This window comes from Chlamydotis macqueenii, chromosome 9 (assembly GCF_036417535.1).
Source record: "Chlamydotis macqueenii isolate bChlMac1 chromosome 9, bChlMac1.mat, whole genome shotgun sequence".
NCBI lineage: Eukaryota > Metazoa > Chordata > Aves > Otidiformes > Otididae > Chlamydotis > Chlamydotis macqueenii.
Genome location: NC_141564.1, coordinates 8,691,329 through 8,713,164, shown reverse-complemented (window position 1 = coordinate 8,713,164; position 21,836 = coordinate 8,691,329). Strand labels below are relative to the sequence as shown.

At 36.1% G+C, this 21,836-nt stretch overlaps 1 protein-coding gene across 3 annotated transcripts in view; it reads right to left on the bottom strand.

Moving 5' to 3' along the window:
• The window catches only part of STAG1 (STAG1 cohesin complex component), a 186,009-nt gene that overhangs the window by 102,859 nt on the left and 61,314 nt on the right, over nt 1–21,836 (bottom strand). For all 3 annotated transcript variants that reach the window (XM_086755168.1, XM_086755169.1, XM_086755170.1), the window contains one exon: nt 11,876–11,972. In XM_086755168.1, the coding sequence (XP_086611294.1) occupies nt 11,876–11,972 (97 nt within the window). The remainder of the gene's footprint in view (nt 1–11,875; nt 11,973–21,836) is intronic.

Below are 21,836 nucleotides of genomic sequence, written 5' to 3'. Positions count from 1 at the left end.
GGTTTGCAAGTCCTTATAATTGGCCTGGGCTGGTATCTTTCCTGTCTGCAACATTCTTCTATAAGCAGCTACAAGCAGACCAGACAGAAAGGACATACAGTGTTTAAAAATCTTCCAAGCTCAAGTGTACTCTGCCACCACACATACACACAAAAAAGTAACTGTTTAACAGAAGTATAGGTAACTCTAAATGTACACATCATAAATTAAAGTCTAAGCCATGGATCTAGTTATAAATTGTCAAAAAATATATCCAATAGTGAAAGATCATCTGATACAAGAGAGAATAAGCTATACTCTGCATACAACACCAGTAAGTCAAACCTCTACATCAGCTACAAACTTTTGCTATCTTGATGCTAGCCCCAGAAGACTGGAGTCTCCAGGGGGGGGCGTGGGGGGAACAACCAACCAAACCTCACCATTAATAAATCACATTAATAACAAATATTGAGAACAAAAAGCAAACTAACTCATCCAAGTTTTCTGTATCATTATCTCAGATAAAGAACTCAAGACAGTTTGAATCACTTGTGATTCCTCTGTTAATCAGGAATTAAAATTCCAATCTGTTCTGAAATACCCACAAGTGGCACCAGGAACTGAGTGGCATATAGTTTCAGAATCCCAAACTGACAGAGAGGCTGATTTACAGTTGTAGATAGGATGGCATGGGATCCAATGCCTTCTTCAGTTATCAAAAAAGCCTGAAGGGAATACTTTGAGGACTCTGGCAGAGCTCACTTCAAACAGAAGTTGTGAGCAATATCCTTGGAACCAAAGGAGCTCCCTACAAATACATAGTCACACACACAACCACTACAGTACAGTATGAATTCAACAGGAAACACATACGCTCTAATTGTCAAGGTTCATCATTTCTTTCAGTTCATAGCTTTGGAAATAAAAATGGGGCTCTAAATAAATCCAGCTCTAACTGGAAGAAATTACTCATGTTGTTATGGGTATCCATGGTAACACACTTAACCTCACCTGCTGTGTTAAATTTTTTATTTTTTAGTCTTCTCCACCAAAAGGCAAAAACTGGCTGTCTAAAAGGTACTCAATGCGAACACAGGAGTAACAGTAATTTTTTGTTAACCTGAAAATATGCTCTTTTGAAATGCATCTGCCTCCTGTTCATCAATAAAAGTCACTTTGAATGGCTAATTAAATTGACTTGAAGAATATAAGATGAAAATCAAAATGGGGCAAAAATGGTTTGAATCAACAGAACAAAAATTTGTTATGCATTTATGTCACCACAAATTAAAATTCCACTACAACCAACAAATCCACAAAACTATTCTTAGCTAAACTATTTGGAAAAAAGGTATTCATTTCCATCAAATATACATACAATCTCCTGTTATAGTTCTCAATTTAATAAACCTAATGCTACTGAGCAGCACTGCTAGGTCCCTCTGAAATGTCCTTATTATACAATCACATAATTAAAGTGACTTGCACAATATTCCATTTCCCTACATAAACCATGTGATGTACTTATTAATCAGCTTTGGTCTCCCAACATGAAAATTTAGTCCCTTCTTTTAATAGTTGGCCATATAACAATTTTCTCAACAGCTTTTCTGCAGAATTGCTTTACAACTTTACTTTGTTCTTATGTTTAAGGGATGCCAGTACACTGCAACAATATGGCTTTCTTTTAAGAGAATGTACTATCTTCCATTTTCTTCTAGGTATCTTAATGCATTAATTTTATTGTTATCTGCCTTCCTGGACTTGAAAGTATTACTTCCACCTCTGCCAAAGAGGCAAACTAAACCTTTGTAAAGCTCCAGTCTGTTTTCTCTCTGGAAGAAAAAACATCTTTCAGGGAGGTTACATACCTTTGATGGTAGTTCAATGATTTTATTCTTAAACTGTTTCTAAGTCTAGGAGTGTGATCTGATCAGGTTTTGATTCTCACTTCATTAGTTTATTTCAGCATCTCCTTTTTGGAGATTTGTGATACTACTTAAAAAAAAAAAAAAAACCCAACTTTTAGGACATCAGTAGATCAGGTTTGGGGTTTTTTTTTGTGGATTGGGGGCAGGGCTGGTTCTGTATCTGATTGTATCCGGTTCTGCATCTGGATGACAGAGAAACTTGGTAAGAGGAACTCTGTTGCTACCCTGGTTACCAGCCCTGCATAGTTGTGTAAACAGAAGCTCAGTTCAATCTCTGAAATAAAACTGTAATTTGACTGAGCTGCAGCATGTGAGTTACAAAAATACTCACAACTTCCCTTAACAATGCTTGACAGAGATTTGCTGTATTTCAAATAAAACTGTGCAAAATATTAATAGCCCTCTGCTCAAATATGTACCTCCATTTCTCATACACCACATCTCCGTGATCATGTATGTATTTAGTTTCCTCTTAAGATACCTATCCATCACTTACCTGTGGTAAGAAATGATACAAAAGAAATCATTTAGTTTTCTGAAACGACCAGTATTAATTAGTTGCTCTTTCTACACATGGACAATCCAAGCAGATTGATAAGTTTTAGGCAGGTATCTTATTTCCAACAGTTTTAAAGAACTTCTTGCTATTTGGTTTTACTAAATTTCAATAACGGTAATTTCATAATGTCAACTATTCTTTTTAAATCACTGTCATTTTTTGTTATATCTTAGAAATTTACCACCACTACATCTTATCGCAGTGCTACCTGCATTTCTTCATGGTTCAATTGATATAGTTGGCTAAATATTCTTGATCCAGGAGTCTGTGCTGGGAATAAACACGGTCAATAGGAAATGTACTCTTGTCATTCTAAATTAGATCTGAAGTAAAACTTGTTGCAGTGGTTTAATCCTTGAGAATTTTGCGATTTGATAATTTCTAGAGCCTAAAAAAAATAATTTCAAATAACAACATGATTGGCTATATCTAAGCAATTAAATATATATAAAGATGTTTTCATTCCCAAAAGTTGCTAGAAGTATTTCTAAGCCCTTTTCCTATTATCACAATTTCCTAAGTCACAACAACTTATAAGTTATCCAGAACACTTATTTAAATGATGAAATAAAAAAAAAAAAAAAAGTAACAATCCTGGTAAATCTGACAAACTACATTAAAGGTATTCCAAAACATGATAGGACTTTGTAGAAGCTTACTTCCACAACAGATGGTACCTATTAAACTCTGCAGATTACTCCTAAGAGAAAAGGCTTTCTAATCAAAGATGTTTTAACCTCTTAACTCCTGAGTTCATCCCTTTATGAAATCAGGCAGTTTCAAACTGAAATAACCAGGACCCAATGCTACAGGTGGAGAGTACGAATACCAGTTGTTCTAAGCTGAAATTTAACCTAATGGTGTTAACTGAAAGTATGAAATTCTCTACTCCTCACTTTTCAGGTGATGAGTTATCCAAGAACTGGGTTCAGTTTTGCTAGGGGTTATTAGTTCCTTATTTAAACAAGGGTACAGAGATTTCTGGCAAGGGAGCTCCTCGCTGCTCCTGCAAGATTTGGTAATTTTGTACAACTCTCTTTCCACCCTTCCAGGTACCCAAATTCATTCCACCATGCTTCTTGCTCGATGCAAATAAGGAAAAGAGGGCAACATGGAGGTAAAGGCCATTTACACCAGTCTTCCCTGTAATGTGTTTGACCCAGTGCCAGAAAATGCAATAACTTCCCATTAAAAGGAAGTGAAAAATTGTAAGGCTCAGCTGGTCATGGTTCAGGTTAAAGACAACTGAGGCAATATGATCAGACTGATATAAATAGGGAACGAAGTAGGTAGTAGTGAAATGTGAGCGGAACTGGATCTGCTTAAGAGCCTACTTTTTCCAAATTTAGATGTATCTTCTTTGAAATCCAAGTTGCTCTTTCTTCTGTATCCAGCTACTGTTGAATGCTTACAGATTAAGAGAATACTGGATTTGTTTTAAGCACTTTCTTTGTGCCAGAGAATAAGGCTTTTTTTATTAGAATGTACACCTTTTTAATCACCCCTGTTGTTTTCTCTTCAAAAGTAATTACTGAAGTGTATACTAGCATTGCACTTAATAAAATAAATCTATGGCTTTCTTAATGCAAAAGAGAGAATTGTAATTAGTGTGTTTGCTAAGAGAAGAGTCATTTTTGGAGTTTAATTCCTACCCTTGGTCTGGAAAAAGTCTGACTCAACATTTGGCAGAATTTGCAACTTTGGAAAGACTAAAGACATGAGGAGCCTTCCTATCTGTAATCCAGTAAGAAAGTGCTAAGATCTAGTGGTATTTGACTGCTTTCCATAATTAGCTCCTGTCTTCACAGAAAGTACCACCTATGTAATCTTAAAAAAAAAAAAAAAAAAAAAAAATCAGCAATGTGTCTAATGCATAGGTAGAGACAAACTTATATACAGGCATAACTTGCTCACAAATCTTAGAACAATACCATCAAAAAAATCAAACTAATGTATCTTCTTATCTGTTTAGTACAGAGGTGTGCCACCTGTAATAAATCTGCATTATACAGAAATCAAACTAAGCATAAATATAAAGGAAATTACACAGATCTGGCTGTAAGACAGCAACTATTCTCAATCATTAACACCAAGAGGTATTTGTTGCTCCTCTCAAAAAGTTGTAGCATTAAAGCATCATTGAGTAACTTTTTAGTCATATGGGTAGTATAATTTTACAGATTGATACATGAATACAGTGGAAAACAAGTAGTAATATTTGAAAGCCTTACACAGTCTATCTCTAATGAGCAGTGCCAAAAATAATTTTACAAGCTATGATTTTACCAAGTAGTACAGAGGAGTAGAACGTAGACTTTGTTTCACGCTTACAAGGAGTGCTTTCATTTTCAGCAGAGATTTGAACACATTATACAGAACTGGCAGTGCAGAACCTGCTCTTAGACTATAATTTCAAAGGTAATTTGTCTTTTCTTACATTACACATTTGCTCTAAAATATTATAGTATCACAAGTTCTGTAAATTAAGTCAACAAATTTATTTTAAATTATTTGAAAGTTTATATGAATTCATATTAATAAATTAGCTAGCAGCTGATTTTAAGCCACCTTATTTTTGGTCTGCTGTTGTACCTGCAACATGAATAGTTCAATATATTCAGTTAGAGAGTAATAAAAAAATTTGTTTGGTTTGAATTACTGTCGCTCATGTTACCAATTCATAGGGCGAAATCTTGGACTGAAGTCAGACCTCAGCACAGCAGGTATTTCATTTAGATTATGAAACCACAGACCAGTGTGCCCTTCATTCATGTCTCCTATACTGAAAGGTCAGTAAATTCCTGTGGGTTTTTTTCACTACTTTCTGAAAGCAGTAGGATGCACCTTTTGGAAAAAGATGCCATTAGTTCACAAGGGGCTATAAAATGTGCTGTGCTATTTCAAATCTTTTCTACACTTTCAGATTTGAATATTTAAAAAAAAAAAAATTTCAAGGCTTCCTATCATCAGAAAAGTTATGGAGATGTAAAGCTTAAAAGAATAAAAAAAAAATGTTGTCGCTATTTTTCCCATAGCCAAATAAACTTTGAAGACCTAAAGAACAGCAAAAAAAAAAATGTAAGGAAGAGAGTACATGAGATGAAAAGTACAGATACTATCCAGCAGCAAATAGGAAGAAATACTGAAAATCTTTTTGATTTAAAAATGATATATACAATGAAACTAAAGCTTTAGTTTCAAGAATGTCAACAAATACCAACCACTTGTACTTTTTCACAGAAGACTGATTTTGATGTAACCACATTGATTGTCAAGTGTTTAACAGGAACTTTTTAACCTCACCTATCTTCATTTAAAGAACTGAACTGCTGAAACATTTAATTCTTGTCTGGTAATCTGATTTATCTTCCATCCAAGCCAGTTAATAATTTGCATCTTATTTTCAGTTTGAATTTTATAAGGTTTCACTTCAAGATAAACACACTGTAAAAACGACCTCAAGGCTCAGAAACAAGAAGTACAAAGTTCAGATCTGGTTTATCTACACCACATATTAAATAAAAATTAAGTCATTTCCATCTTTCAGTCTTACCTTCCCATTTTTGAAAGTGGTTAACAATGTTTTTAACTGCCTCATATAGTTATTGAGGGTGTATTTATTTCTGTATACTATGCATACCAAATATTTTATAAATCCTTGACATTACTATGACTTAAATAACGTATGAGTAAGCATCAATTACTTTAATGTGTTAGTCCTTTAATTTGCAACTTCTCCCCTATATTCACACACTAAAAAGGGATTTTGTTGAATAAACTGTGAGAAAGCATATTTTACCCTTAATAAAAACACAAGCTCCAACACAATGAATAGCATTATTTTCCAATTTGTTCAAAATACTGTTTATGATATCTACTTCTTAATAACACATGAATGACAGAAGAAATAAAGCTTTTTAACTCATGCCAAAGCCAGTAACGTTTCTCACTAACAATCTGCAGTTCCTTACGAAGGACCATTTGCAGGAAATTGTATTTATCAAGCAGTCTTCTTTCCATGCTCAGTAACATCCATCTGTATAGAATAATATTATTCCATCAATCACAAAACAGAACTGTGTACAAATAAATGACAAAAGACTATTTTTTTTAAACCATTACTCTATTTACCATGTTATACCCCCTATTAAAATACTACTAATCAGAGTAAATAACACTGTTTCCTGGCTAATTTACTTTCTGAAATGCTGTCCAACAGCAAAGCAAGCAGTTGCCTGTTCATTTCTTCTGCCAGATGATACAATGGGAACTTTATAGTGCTTTTTCCTGGTTTTAGCCTTCAATTTCCTTCGGCAAAACAGAAATCTATTAGCTTGCCCTTAATTAAGAGCATAGAACATCAATAAAAATCAAAATGAGCATGCATCCTGCATTCAAGCAAGCTAACTCCAAACTCCTGCGCTTGTTGACTCAGTGTGCACCATTCAACCACAGAATTTTCCAGAAGATCTTACTAGAGTAGGTGAGGAACAACTAGAGGTTCAAGGCTCAAAGCTGGAAGAGAGTGTGAATCCCCAAATGGTTGATCCACAAGAAAAAAATCCATAAAGCTGTCCCAATTGAAACACTGGGCAAAAAGTTCATAGACAAATTCCTGCTTGCTTACAACTGGAAAAAAATCCAACCCTAAATAACACCAGCAATCAAGGTTGACAGGTTTGAACATTCATTCATTAATGTTTTATTCCACACAAGAACCTAACAAGAAGATTTTGAGGGGAATAATAAGATATGAGAAACATCATTTAGAGGAAATTCACCTGCTTCCTTCACCAACTACTCCTAAAAATAACTTCAGCATGCCAAATCACAAAACTACTTAAATGGAGAGCCCCTTACGATCCAGAGGAGGCTGCAACACTGCTAAGAATTTAACAGTAAGGGGGTTTCACCAGTTTTGTTCCATCACTAACAAGTGTTTCAGAGCTGTCTGATAGAGGAAAGGGTAGCAGCAGAAGCAGTGCTCAAACCACTTCTGAAAACCTGTTTAAGAATTTTAAGGTTTCTGGCTTACCTATCAGAAAAAAAAATAAGAGGGAAGGAAAGAATGGGAATCATTTCACTATATACTTGAAACTAGTCAAGTAGCTCTCCTCTTCAACTATGTGAGAGTTTTTTCCCTGCAAAAGAAAACTTCTTTTCTTACATGGACTCGATAGGTTGATTTGTCCTTCACAGCTTAAGAGGCTGTTTCAACCACTAATTGCTTCTGGTTAGGAAAAAAAATATTTATTCCACAAGTATGGCTCTTCATCTTTAAAATGTAGAAAGGTCACAGTGCTTGTGAGGTTTTCTGTTTGTTTTATATCAATAACAGAAGGCAAAAGCAGACAGCAATGCGGATACCCAAGTCAGCTCTAAATCCATGCAGCTCCAGAAATGGAAACAGCCTGGTTGTCATAGCAGCGGAGCATGATACCTGAGCTAATTACTCAGTCTGAGAGGCAGAGCTAATTAGCCCAGATGCAGCATCATACTGACACAGTTATAATCCTTCTGGGACCTGATATTGCTGATTAGACATTTCAGCTTGCTTGTAACTAGCTCAGAGATCTCAGTATACTATACTAGCTTTACATAAGTGTTCAGAAAAAAAAAAAGCAAAAAAGCAAAACTATGTTCCTGCAAAGAAGAAAGCAGTGGAAAAGAGCTCTCAAAAAACCCCAGAAAACTCTGAATGCTGATCTGTGACTCTTCTCCAAGAGAGGAGGATGAGGAGGACTGTATCCACACCACTACAGACCAAATTACAACATCTGAAATTGAAATCTCCCTAGTATGGATACACTTCCACCCCAAGCCAAGTGAACGTTATTTGAAAAATTGGTTTGTCATTACGACAACCTAAATTCAAAAAGTTCCCTGTTATCCAAATACGTAAAACCATAAATTAAGTTCCTGACAGAGAAGTAAGGTAAATACAACACCATCTGCCTTAGATTGTGAATACTGTGGAAAATAAACATTTACTACCAACAAACAAACCAGTCTTTTTCAAGGACTGGAAACAGCATTTATTTGCTGCTTTTTCAAGAAGAAAAAGTATATTTAAACTAATTTTTTCATCTTTCTAAGGTACTATCTGATACAAGATCCTCCCTCTAGAAGCAGCAATGCATTTTAAAAGGGCAGGAAACAAAAAGTGAATAGGTGAATTTATCAGTCCTTGTTAACCACTTTTGTGCCACAGAAATACAATGTAACAGCACAGAAAAGACTACAGAAATAAACTGTGAAAGGCAGTGATTTTTTTATGGTATTCCTGAAAAAAAAAAAAGGCAAGATAAAGGAAAAAAAAATCTTTAAGAAACTATTTTCACTTCTTTGTAATCGAAATCAGCAAAGGCCACAAATGTACAGACTGAGCAGGAAAACTAGCGGAAAGATGGCATGAAAAGTCATTTCTAACTCCCATGCAAATCTAATTATTTAATTGAGATTCTTTTGGTAGTTCAATAGGACAAACTTCTACTTTATACCAAATGATTCTTTAAAAACCCAGAAAGATTACTGAAGTGATGCTAAAACAAAATCTCTCATGTTTTAGTGGACATTATTGTATTAACCAGAACACATTATACAGCAAGTGACTGATTAAATAGATACTCAGAAGAGATGACAAAGGACAAACATGCTTGAATATTTGCTTTATATTTATTCCATTTTAAATCACACAGATCTTTTAAGTCTGCCTGAAAAATTCATAAATTTTACAATTTTTTAGTATTAATAATTTACATAACACGTCTCCTTATTCATATTTACACGAGATGACTCTTCATTTCAGGAACATCTCCAGGCAAAGCTGGAGAGCTGGAGGATACCAAGAGGTTCATTCAAGCGTATGTGCTGCCCAAGAGAATGGGATAAATATTAAAAAAAAAAGTAATAAAATAAATGTTTCTCTAAACAGAAAGGTATATCTGTCAGGGTCAATACTGCTGCTACACAGAAAACAGTTTGGTGCCTAAATGATTCCTAATTAATGTCAGAAAACAGGCAAACACCCTTCACCTGCTTAAAACGTTTGAAAGAAATGTCAAGCTAAGTGTATTTTACATACATACATTTAGATATCAAATAATTCTAAGCACTGTTAAAATGGTATATTTATGAACCTAGCATCACTTTCAAAGTTTCCTGAGGAACCTCCTTCCCAAGCTAGTTGTCCTCCTCCTTTCAAGTTAATAATCACAAAGTTAGATATATTATCAGTAAGCATTTAGATCCAACATTGGGAAAGAATGCTGAAGAATCTGAGACAATGTTAGCGGAGCAAACAAAGAAAATTAACGAATATTAAGAAAGATAAAGCAGCCATTCAGATTCAGGAGTTGTTATTTATCAGAAAAGGAAACAAACAAGAATATCAACAAAATTTTAAAGGAAAATTAAAATGTGATAATAGAGCATATAATCTTCCCAAGAAAAAGAAACTTGGTCTTCCTCACAGAGCATCCCCAGATTTCCATACCTCATTTCCATTAAGGACAGCTGAGTGTGCATTTTGCCCTAAGTGGACTATCAATAAAATCCACCCTCTTCTGATAAAGTTTTTGCTCATTCTAGAGCAAAGGTGAAAATTGGAAAGAACAAAACTGTATGCCAGGACCTTAACTCTGTTTTACAGCTGTTATTGTACTCACTGCAAAAATTCCAACAGAGAAATAAATCCCCTAAACACACTATAAGCTCAAGGGATAAGTATTTTTTGCTTCCTTTCTCCTGTCATTGCTGTTCGGGACCAGAAGGCCACTAAAGCAAACTCAGCAGAGGGATATCCCAGAGGGCATAAAGCAGAGTACTGAAAACAGACAGAAAGTCACCACCATTAAAAAAAACCAACAAAAAAAGTAAATGACATCAGCCACTTGAAGTGCTGCTGCTTCACAACCAATAATGGAAAGCTTTGCTGGGAAGCAATTGCTTCAGCAGCATATGGCTGACAGTGGGCACTCAGCCTGCAGTCAGTCAGTAACAACAGGTTTAAAAAATATGAATCTTCTGAGATCATAAGAACGTCACTTTCTCTAACAAGGAGAAAGAAAGGAAGTAGAAATTGGATAGCAGCAGGAGAATTAAGATATTTATGACATGTCTCCACCAAAAGCTTGCCTCAACAAGAATAAAAACATATGGCCAAGGATCCCTTAGGTTTCATGCTGCCCAAATTCTTAGAAAGAAGCTTGTGGGTTGTGGGTTGTTTTTTTTTTTCATATACACCTTTAGGAAAGTATTAAAAAAAGCAAACAGAACACAACTACTTTCACATAAGCTGCCAAACAAGTCTGAAAAACATTTTAGGGAGTCTGTGTGAATAGTACAGGCATTGACGCAGGCTGGGAGTCTAAACTCTGAAGCTTCAGCCCTTTCACAGAATGCTTCCAGAGCTTCAGTCTTTCCTGTCATCCACAAAATAAGTTTTTTTCCTTAAGCTATCAAAAAGGGTTGCTGAAGCTGATGACAGCTCATATTTCTTTTCTCTGATGCTTTTAACTGCACTTGGGACTTCATCTTATACTTAAGAAGGAAGAGGAGCAACTTCTACCCAGATCATTTGATGTCTAACGGTATATTCCCATATCAGTTACAAAAAGAAGAAAAAGCATCTCTGAACTGTGGGTTATTTTCAACTCTACTTAAAGCAAATGCATCAGGAAACTGTAAATAGTTTGGATCTGGGTGCCCCAGGAGAGAGCAGTGTTCTGTCTTTCTCTCCTTTCAAGGCTGAGTTAACTGAAAAAAAGACAACACATGAAAAATTCATTAGAAGGTGCAGTGTGGCAAATGCTTGAAAGACTGACTGCCGCCTGCCTGCTAATGGAGATTGCTTAAATAGGGTATAAAAGACAGGCCACTTGCTGCTGACTTGATAAAGTATTACAGAAAGAAAGAAAATTGGTGCTTCATCCAGAAGAAGTCTTTCTTGCTAATCAAAGTCAACTGAAGCCTAACTCCTTCCTCTTCAGTTTAAAACCCCATAATTTTCCTAGAAAGAAAGAAAAAATAGTAAAATTAAGGTATAGCTACATCAACTAACTCTTGTAATTAAAAAATGGGGAAGAAACAGAAAGGGGAAGTAAAGGCACACTTACCTTGATTAACAGATCTTTTGTCTCCTTTTGCTGATGAGTAGAGTGCCTCTGTGAGAATTTGTACACTTTAGGATGATGACAGGAAAGTGAGAAAAATAAAGGGTAGGCCCTTGACAAGCAAGCTTTAAATAAAATTATTCTTGAATGTAGACAATATTTCTATATAAACCATGCATATGAGGAGTACCAACCCACGTGTCTCCCACATTTTTACCAGCATTTGCACTAATACACGTTTGTATGACTGTCAGATTTAATCTATACAACTTGTTTCCAACGTTCTGTACCTCGACATCCTGAACACTGGATAAAGAAGTTGATTAAATCCAGAAGTGCTATGTCCCTGTCTTGTTTATATGATTCAATCCAGTCGTCCACCACAGACTGTCAAGAAAAAAAGAATACTTATCAGAGACTCTTAAAAAAGTATTTTATTAAAGGCAAATGACTTAATTCTTTTCAGAATAACATTTTGTAATTGAGCATTTATTTTGCATAATTATACATGAGTACAAATTCACAAATCTATACACCTTCTCTCAGGGTGGAGACAGAACAAATATTGTTACAGAACAGAACTATATGCATTGTTTTCTGGTATTATAATTGTATAAACACAGATTCAAATTGAAATTACTCTCATTCCTCAAAAACTCTACATGCAGTATTTATTCAGTTTCAAAATTGTGTTGAAAAAACAAACACTAATTCTGTTCAGAATGACCAAAATATATTTGCAGGAAGTTGATGAATAGAAACATTTTGGGATAAAAACTGAATTTATAATGCATAGTGAACATCTCAGTATTTATAAAGGCCAAAGTAGCATATCTGTCATTCAGAAACACTGTACATCGTTCAAGAAGAAAACAAGCAGTGAGGAATACTTTGTAAATAAAAATAATACACAAAGTTGGTCTTACAGCGTTTGGGAGTCAAAAGTCACCTGAACCACAGTATATGAAGCTGAGTCACAGTTTCAAACTGCTATCAGAACTATAAGTAGCCAGGAGATATTTTTATAATCACTGATACACAGACATAGCACACAGTCATTATGATGAATAATAGCAGGTAGGAGGACAGAAAACACACAAGTGTCAAAAACGTTTATCATATATTTATCTCTGGGGACACAAAATGTGCCTCAGTAGCTTGAAGAGAAAGGGCACTATGAACTTTGCCTATCAACATAAAAGTGCAGTCACAGCACCAGAAAGAGTTAATTGCAGATATAGAACAGCTGAAAAGAATGCAGAGGCAAAGCCTATAGCTGCTTCCCCTAGAGATACTTTACATACAGATACTTTCCCATACAGACACTACCCTACAGTTCTGACTACAGAACCCTACCAGAGCTGCGCAGACCTGCAGTTTTCAAAACTCCAGGTGTAGGTAAAATGAAGCAGTGAGGACAAAGCGAACAAAATAACCACGGAAATGCTTAAAAGCTGTTCTAGAAAAGCAAGAGGGTTGTGTGAGGTCCTTCTTCAGCCTGCTTCCTGCTTAAGGAAGAAAAAGTATGGCTTCCTTTCCTGTCACTAAAATGAAGTGTTACGAGTTCCTCAGTTACATAAACACTGAAAGTAAGGAATTGCGTATATTTTATGTAACCAAATACTATGTTTTGCTTATTTTATGAGGAAAAAAAAAAATCTTTACTGTGCCACATGTGTGGCAGCATTCATTAAGAGAAGCTTGATTATGCTATCAGAGCACATCTTGCAAATGGATTATTTTATTTTGGGGAGTTCAGTTCTACAATGAATTTCTATAAAATCAATTTAAAAAATCCTAAACGCACAGACCCCATCACCATCCCCATGGAACCAGCTTCCAACTGTGCTGAAAAAGAATTAATAAGACAAAATCAAAACAATTCAACCTCTTACAAAAAATTTGCCCCTTTCTAAACTGACAGATACAGATAGGATCTTGAAAAATCCCTCCGTAGTTTCTAGCTTGACAAGTGCAAACTCCCCTGACTGCCAGTGGGACCTTACCAAAAGTATGAGAAAAGGGAAGCAGCAAGAAAATAGTTGTACTAGAAACATACACAACTCTGAACTGAGCCAGAACAGTCCATGTTGAACACAAATCACTATACTCATTCTTAACCCAAGGCAGGATGAGACTATCAGTATTATCATGTTATTCAACAACCAGAATGAATCTCTAAGCATTCAATTTGCCAGGAAACTCAGTTTCTACAGGTTTTGTCTACCAATACACAGACACATATGCACACATTAGGAGAAGCAATCTTATGAAGAGGTCCATCTGCTACTTAGAAGAAATTAAAAAGGAAGTCTTGGCTTCAAATTAATCTTCACACAAGCTGAGAAAACATGAAGCAGTGCACAAAACTATCTAGAATGCTTCACTGTTATTTCATCATGAATTTAGACCTATTCCTGTAAGTATCAATCATTTCAAGTAATCAGCAGAGTTCTCCAGGGCACATAAAGCCAAATGCAGCCAAATGTAAAAATTATTTACTAAACCAAATATTGACAAAGCTTAATGACTAGACTGCTGGTGTACTACCAACTTAAAACATTTGTTTGAACAGCTATATTAGTGCAGATATCAGAATAACATACAATTGCCAGCAGCTATTTTTTTTCACTGAAGAAAACAGCACCTGTGCTGGATCAGACCACAGCTTCACTTGCCCAACAGGGCTTATACACAGAGAAAAGCATAAGAATATACTGATACCTCCCAGTTCCTCTCCCAGATCCTTAAGACTCCAGCATATTTATTCTCTCGTGAATGTGTCTGAACCAGGAAGTTTTAGACCTACATTATCATGCAACAATGTGTCTCAAGGGTTAACTATTCACTGCAAAAAGAGAGTAATTGTTTTGTTTTAGACTTGCCAATTACTAGATCTATTTGATGCCATCTAATTCTTACAGAAGAAGAGAAAACAAACCTCAAGTCCATGCTTCTACCTGGTCACCCCTTTTTGGTCAGAAGAATCTTAGTCTGTGCTGTGTGGCTTGCACAGAAATACTTCCCTCTTTTTATCTTTGCTCAATCTTGACACATATCTCTTCACAGTTTCTGAAGTTTACTATATTCTTTTTCGAACCTGGGAAATCTCAGATGCTTTTCCTGAGTGTCAATAACTAGTTCGCCAGTATCTGTGTGCCGTCCACAGCCTAGTTTCACAGAAAACATTCCCTGTAAAAGCATCGCTGGCCTGAGAGATTCCTTTCCACTTTCAGTCTTTCTATTGTTTCTTGCTACAACATACTGTCCCTTCAGCTACACCACTGCAACTGTTTCTGGACTGTGAGATAAATATTGCCTGTGAACCCATCTGGACTAAAAAAAAAGGGGGAGCACGTGGGAGAGATCTGGAGAAATATCTTTCAATTTTGTTTCTGCTTCTTTTAAACAATTATTTAATTGATTTTTTGCAGCACTACCTCAAAATCATAGCATCAATGCAGCTCATCTCCCTTCTGATATTTTTTGTCTCTTCAAACAAAAATAGTTGTGAAGGACTTGCTGTGTCCTTGGGCACTAAGTGCCCACGCTATCCCATCTAGTATAGTACTCGTATTTTCAACCCAGAACCATAATGCAATTCACAGAAAAATAAAGACAAGCAGCTGATCTCAAGACTCACAGAGCAGACTTGAGGCAATGCAGAATTTTCAGTGGCAGCAGTAGATTAAAAAAGCAGCAAAATCAGTGTGAAGGTTCTGAGCAAGGATAGTGGGCAAAGACTGCCTCCTGTGTCATCTGGACCTGGCAGAGGACTGACAAAGCTTTAACCGAAATGTTGAATCTTTGGGTAGGACTCATTTTATCTGTGTTTATATGCACAGCCCAGGTAGCCACACAAGCTGGTCATTCCTTCTATACTCAACACAGTGTGCATGCACACGTGCTTACATACATATAGTCAACATTCAGTGAGGTGTCAGCAAAATTCATCTGTCTAGAGCAGGTTTGCACAGTGGCTCCTGCTTAAAAATGCTTGTGACTACACTAAGTAGATCTCCACTGACTGTCTGAGGAGCTTAGGGTGACAAGTCACATACAGGAACCTGACCTGTCGGCATCAGTACAGTCACAAAAATTGTATTCATTAATCCCTAAAACCAAGAGGAGTATTTTCAGCATATCAAAATCAAAATAACACCCACAGATCTACATCCTTCAACCCCTCATACATATTTGGAGTGCTTGTTGGTAAATTTTTTTAGAGATTACAGTTTAAGGCAACAGGAGATAATGAAGCCAGACTACATATGCTACAACAGTTGGAACTTAAACAAACTGTTGACTTTTGATGTAACAGAAGAGAGCTATAAACACTGAAAACACTAGGATGAAAAAATAAAAACTATACACATCAGACCTAAAATTGAGACAAGTATCAACTCAACAAAGAAAAGCCAGAAGTAATCCAAATACAGGGAAAAAGGTCAAATACAAGTGAAAAAGAAATCAAACAACAGGCCGTAGTGCAGCAAATGGTGCAACAAGCAATCCTTGCCAGAAAAGGAATTCTTTTGCACAAACATGCATAGAGAGAAGGACTCCTATTCAAAACAAGGATTTTTAACCAACAATCCACAGGTTACAGCAACCTCCATGATTTTATCTTGTTAGCTGCCTCCATCCAGTCACCTTGTTTTCAAAAGCTACTCAGACATAAGCAAAGAGCAAACTACATTAATAGTTCTCACAGCAACAACCCATAATTGGTCACCGACTTGCCGAGAGATATCTTGCCCTTGCCCCTTCCTTGTCATCTGTCCCAAAGAACAGATATTGCAGTGAAAGTGGTAACAGGAGGAAAGAAGGACCAGACAGCTCTTTGGAAAGGAGGTAGCTACAAGTGGGCCCCATCCACCATAAGAATTCATCCCTAACAAGTCTTGTTGCCTACTGCTGCAAAACACTTATGAAAGGTGGTAGGAAAAGATTGCCCGATTTGTTCTGCTGGTACCCGTCTGCTTCCAGACGTTGTTACCTTCAGATGCAGTAGAGAGCATAGATTTATCACAAGGAAATGTGCACTTGCATGCTGTGCATGAAATACATGACAAATTCAGCATTCCTGGGAAGAACAAGATCTACAGTACGTGTGCTGCAGTGCTCTGCCCAGGTGCAGGAAATCCATGCTTTTGGGATTCACCAGATTCAATGCACATGCACAAGAAAAGGCTCCCCTGACAACAAGGTTCTGAAGCACAAACGAGAAACCGCATTATAAAAAAAACCCAACTCTTTAACTCCTCATTTTCCTTACCAGATTGGAGTGAGGCAAGGAGTATCAGAACTAAATTTTAAGCAAAGTAAAAAATTATCTAGCTCAGTTACAGAGATAAACCTCAAGACTACTCAAGTACTGCCCACATGAACCCATTTCATTCCTTGCTATCAGAAAACAGCTATACATATATATACACAGATACATACATATGTACATATATGTAGATATACATATACATATAGATGCATCACATCTTTAGATAAGTGGGCGTAACAAGTCCATACAAGTACATGTTACAAAAATGAGACTCAAGCATATTTTTATTAATTTGAAAATGCTTCTATACTTTTTCACTCAGTTTTCATAATCAAGGTCTTCTGCAAACAGCAGATGATGTACAGCACAAACATAGTCAGTACAGGGATTTTCAAAAGCCGTAACAGCTTTTAAGAGAATCTCACAGAAATTAACTCTGCAGCGTCTCTTTTAAGAGCTACCATACAGCATAATTTGAGGAATATGCCAAATAGGCAACTCTACAGAAATAAGAAGCTTAAAGAAAGTCAAGCAAGTAGCAGAATAGATCCACAGTCTGAGTGAACCACTTAAAATCAATCAAGGAGACTTGCAGATACATCGACCTTTACATCTCAGAGTCTGATAAAAGATAAATAGGAACATTTTATAGTACTGAAGAGAAACAGCAGCTCGGATTGCCAGTAAAAGCAAAAGTCTGATGCAATGAATGAAATAATGAAGCTTATTACCTCCTGGAGGCTTTACAGCTATGAATCCATTTCATATTCCTTCAGTGCAAGAACATTACTACGTTTAGGAGTATTAAGTGCTAGAGGAACCAGAGGGACTAACTGCAGATTCTACCTTGCCAGCTTGGGTAAATTAGCACAGTTCCACTAAATATTAATAAAAGTTAACTTCAAAAAAAAAGCTATTTCACAATTTAAATTAAGTAACAATCTGGCAGCAGTGTTACTAACACCAAGTGAAAACAAATGACTCTACACAGTGCATGTTCAAGTGTAAGATCTGAGTCAACTATAAACTAAGGCAAACCAAGTATAAAGAACATTTAAATAATTTGCCATTTCATAAAACTAATCATGGATATGCTTCATTTACAGTTAATATGACAGAACATAAAATGACTCTAGAATAAGTGCACAGCATGTTTACATTCAAGGCAGGGGAAAAAAAAAAAAAAAAAACCACCTACAAAACCAAAGCAGTACAGCTTATACTAACATCTGCCAAAAAAAAAAAAAAAAAAAAAAAGTTACTCAAATGAAATTCAAAGCTTATGAACACAAAAAAGAAAAGCACAGTGAAATCAAGGATTTCAATGATCTGTATAAAGAGCAGCCAGAAGAGAAGATAAAAGTTAGAAGACATGCTTTAACAGACAGTAGTAATAATTTAGAGTTTCAGAGTACACTGAAAAGAAGAACATGGGAAAAGAAAGGGAAATAGTAAAAGACAATGCTCTACATAAAAAATTTCTAGAAAGTGAATCTGTGCAGGTTTTTTTTTAAAAAGAATAAAAGCCTTTTAAGGTCAAATTTTGTGAAGATCGAAGTAATGACATAGACAGTGACTGGGGAGAAGGTAGTTCCTAACACGAAAGTATGTGCAATTTAAGATTTTGCATTGGACTTCAAGATGACTGTTTGGTTGCATTCCAAATTGCACACAGTAAGTCTAATACACATCCACTGAAAAACCTAATAGAAGGTTAACAAAAAAGATTTGGGAAGTAGTTTGGGAAGCTGCAATTTATCCTTTTTCCTCTAAAGACGATTATTTTAAATTATGAGAGAGTTCACATTTTGCTAACACCTAGCAAGCACCTTCTGAAAAGCCAAAATTATTATTTTTTTCAAAATCTTAATGTAATAGTATCTGTTTGGTTTTTTTCATCATAAACAAAGATGGAAAAAACTGCTTTATGCATGTCTACCTATATAGCTTTTTTTTTTTTCCCCTGAAGCACAGAGAGGGAAGGAATAAAATTCTGGAAGTATTTATTCCAAATAAAACTAAGGGGTTCATACTCTCCATACAGAGATATCTGTGTTTGGCACTTCATACGAATCCATGTTTCTATGCAGTACAATGGGCATTAAGCATTATTATGGGGAAATCAATGTAATACATTACACAGAACCATTTGGGAGAAAGAAGCACTATTGAAAGATAAAAATATGTATTTCTCTTACGAGTATTAGAATGGTACAATTTAACTGGCATTACACTTATGTACATAAGAGATACTGGAAAAATTCTTCTTTCAAATGGATTAAAATCACAGGAACTACTGAGGACGAGCATTCTTGTCACAGCAGATCTGCACTGCTCAGAGCTGCATTTCCCCACCTGAGTCCTCAGAAACGAGAGGTGGACTGTTCAACAGCCTCATACCAAGCAGATTTTCTACAATAGTACAGAATTTATGTAGGTGTATATGTCTCACAATTGATACGTTACACAGTTTCTAAGGGGCTGTGTCTGTTTAAGCTGGGCCAATAACAGGCATTAATGGTTTTGAGATGCTACAAAGCAGCAAAACTACTCATATACATTGAACATTAGAATAAAAATATCCTTAGAGGACTGCAGAAACAAAATGAGTTATTTCAACAAGAGAGACTCATCAATTTATTAAAAAACATGGTTCAAGTTCCTTTGCTAGTACAATTTGTAAAGAGTTCACAGATCACCCCAGATACTTCAAAAAATAATGACATTCTAGACAGCAAGAGACTTCTCATGCTTTAAGTACAAAGAGTATTTTCAGATATAAATGTTTTCATACTCTGCACTTGTGGCACATGTTCACATTAACAACAAAATTACCCTATATCTTATTACATCACAAGGGAAAAGAAGTCACACATGATAACTGCAGAAAAATTCATTTGCTATTAAGGGATATCCTTCTAATTAATTAATACCTCATCTGCTGGCTAAATTGTTCCTAGTACAACAAGCACGAAAACACATACCTAGTTTTGATTTTGCTTTTCTTTTAATTCAGTAGCATACAGCCAAAAGCAAAGCAAGATTAGGCTGCAGAAGAAATCGATCTACCAACAGGAAAACTAAATACTAGTTTAAGTGACAAAAATAGTTGCAGTTATTTTACCCTGTAAACTTTAGAGAAGGCATACTTAAACTGCTAAGGAGTTTCTGAGACACTGTGAGGAAACCCAAAGTTATTATCCATCCTCGAAGTCCCAAAATACCTTTTATGCCTTCTTATTCTCTTTCTTAACTGCCATTGTCAGAGACAAGATCTTGGACTTTTGGTACAATGCAGTTACAGCTGCTCTGATGTTGTTAAGCTCAAGTATATATATGTAAAAGCATACATGTAAATTCAATTCCTCCTAAACAAGGTAGATATGCTGATGGTTACACAGGATTCTAATCAAGAATAAGTCTGAGCTGCTGCGAGAGATGAGCTGAATCATAGAGCTGATCCAGCTGAAAAAAATCCAAAGTGTCAAGTTCTAATTAAATCTACTTCTTGTTGTGACTACAAAACACACAAGAAAGGTTTAAAAAAGATCAGCTGTAGGTGTGGGAGAAGATGGGACCAATCTGTTCAACAGTATCCTCAGTTCAGGCAAGATTAAAGCAGGCGCATAACAATTCTTTTTAACCAGAACCACTGGAATGGCTAAGGAACACTGGGATAATCTATACTGCATAATGATTATGTGAGTAAAATAACTGTGAGATAAATTCCAGGGAGATGAGAGAAGTAAGCAAAACAAAGCTTAATCCATGCAGAATGCATTAGAAAACAGCTGATAAAGCTGTGCGGTCACTGGGGCTTGCAAAGCTCTCAACTTCCTTCCCTGGGAGAAGCCAGCCCAAGGAGCAGCCTCGCTCTCTGGGGAGGGGCACCAGATGCCTTCTCTGAGGGCAAGGCCAACTCCTGCTCCACACATTCACCAGCCCAGCTCCCTGCTGCAACGGCCAAGGTGCCTGTGACCGCCAGGACAGGGGAGCAGCTACTGCAGCAAGACCTGAGGGAGAACAACGATGTTCAAAACTTTGTCTCTGTGTCTACAGTTGCTAAGGCTGACCCACCCAAATTTCTAATTAACGGAAATTAATATTACTATTTCTATAGAAAAACAAGGGTTGCAAAATAATCTCTTGGCTTAATACAGGAATGGGTGCAATTCCATGGTCTGAGCTACGCAGGGAGGCAATACACAGACCATAATGGTCTACTTCTACCCTAAATGCTATAAAAATATGAAAGTTACTGTAATTATACAGATATGGCATATTAACAAGATGCATAAGGAAAAAGGACTATCCTGCATTTCTTGTACAGATCATCAAATCTCAAAAAGTGATAGAACAAGATAATGTAGATACTAGGACTTTCAGTCAGAAAATAATTTCAGATACAGATGTTGATGACTAAACGTCATCCAAACCTGATACATTACAATAAAAGAACTGGCAACCAAGTCAGTAAGATGCTAATGCATAAAGAACAAAAAAAGAGCACTGCTGAAAGTTGTCAGAGTGTTTCCAACAGATCAAGCATGTCATTACAAGGGATGCACACTCTATTTTTGCATGTACTAATTTTGAAGCTCAGGCTGCAACAGAGAGGTGGATAAACACTGAAAATCAGTATACTATCAAAAATAATATTTAAAATAATGTTAATATTTCAGAAATATTTAAAATTAGTATTATTGAAAGATTTTTAATCCTTTCTGATAGGCAACTAAAGGGAAAAAAAGGCCTCATGATGTCTCTGCTCTGATACACAAATTCTGTTACAGCTAAATGGTCATAATTTACTTATGGGAAATTTTCAAACTGGGGCCTAAACAAAATCTGAGATCATCACACGCTCTTTTACTTCACTTCCCCTGTCAGAGACCAATGCGGGAGTGCCTATGAAGATTTAAGTTACAAGTCTGAGCCTCTGTACTGGGAGCTCCGCTGGAGGAGTGGAGTTT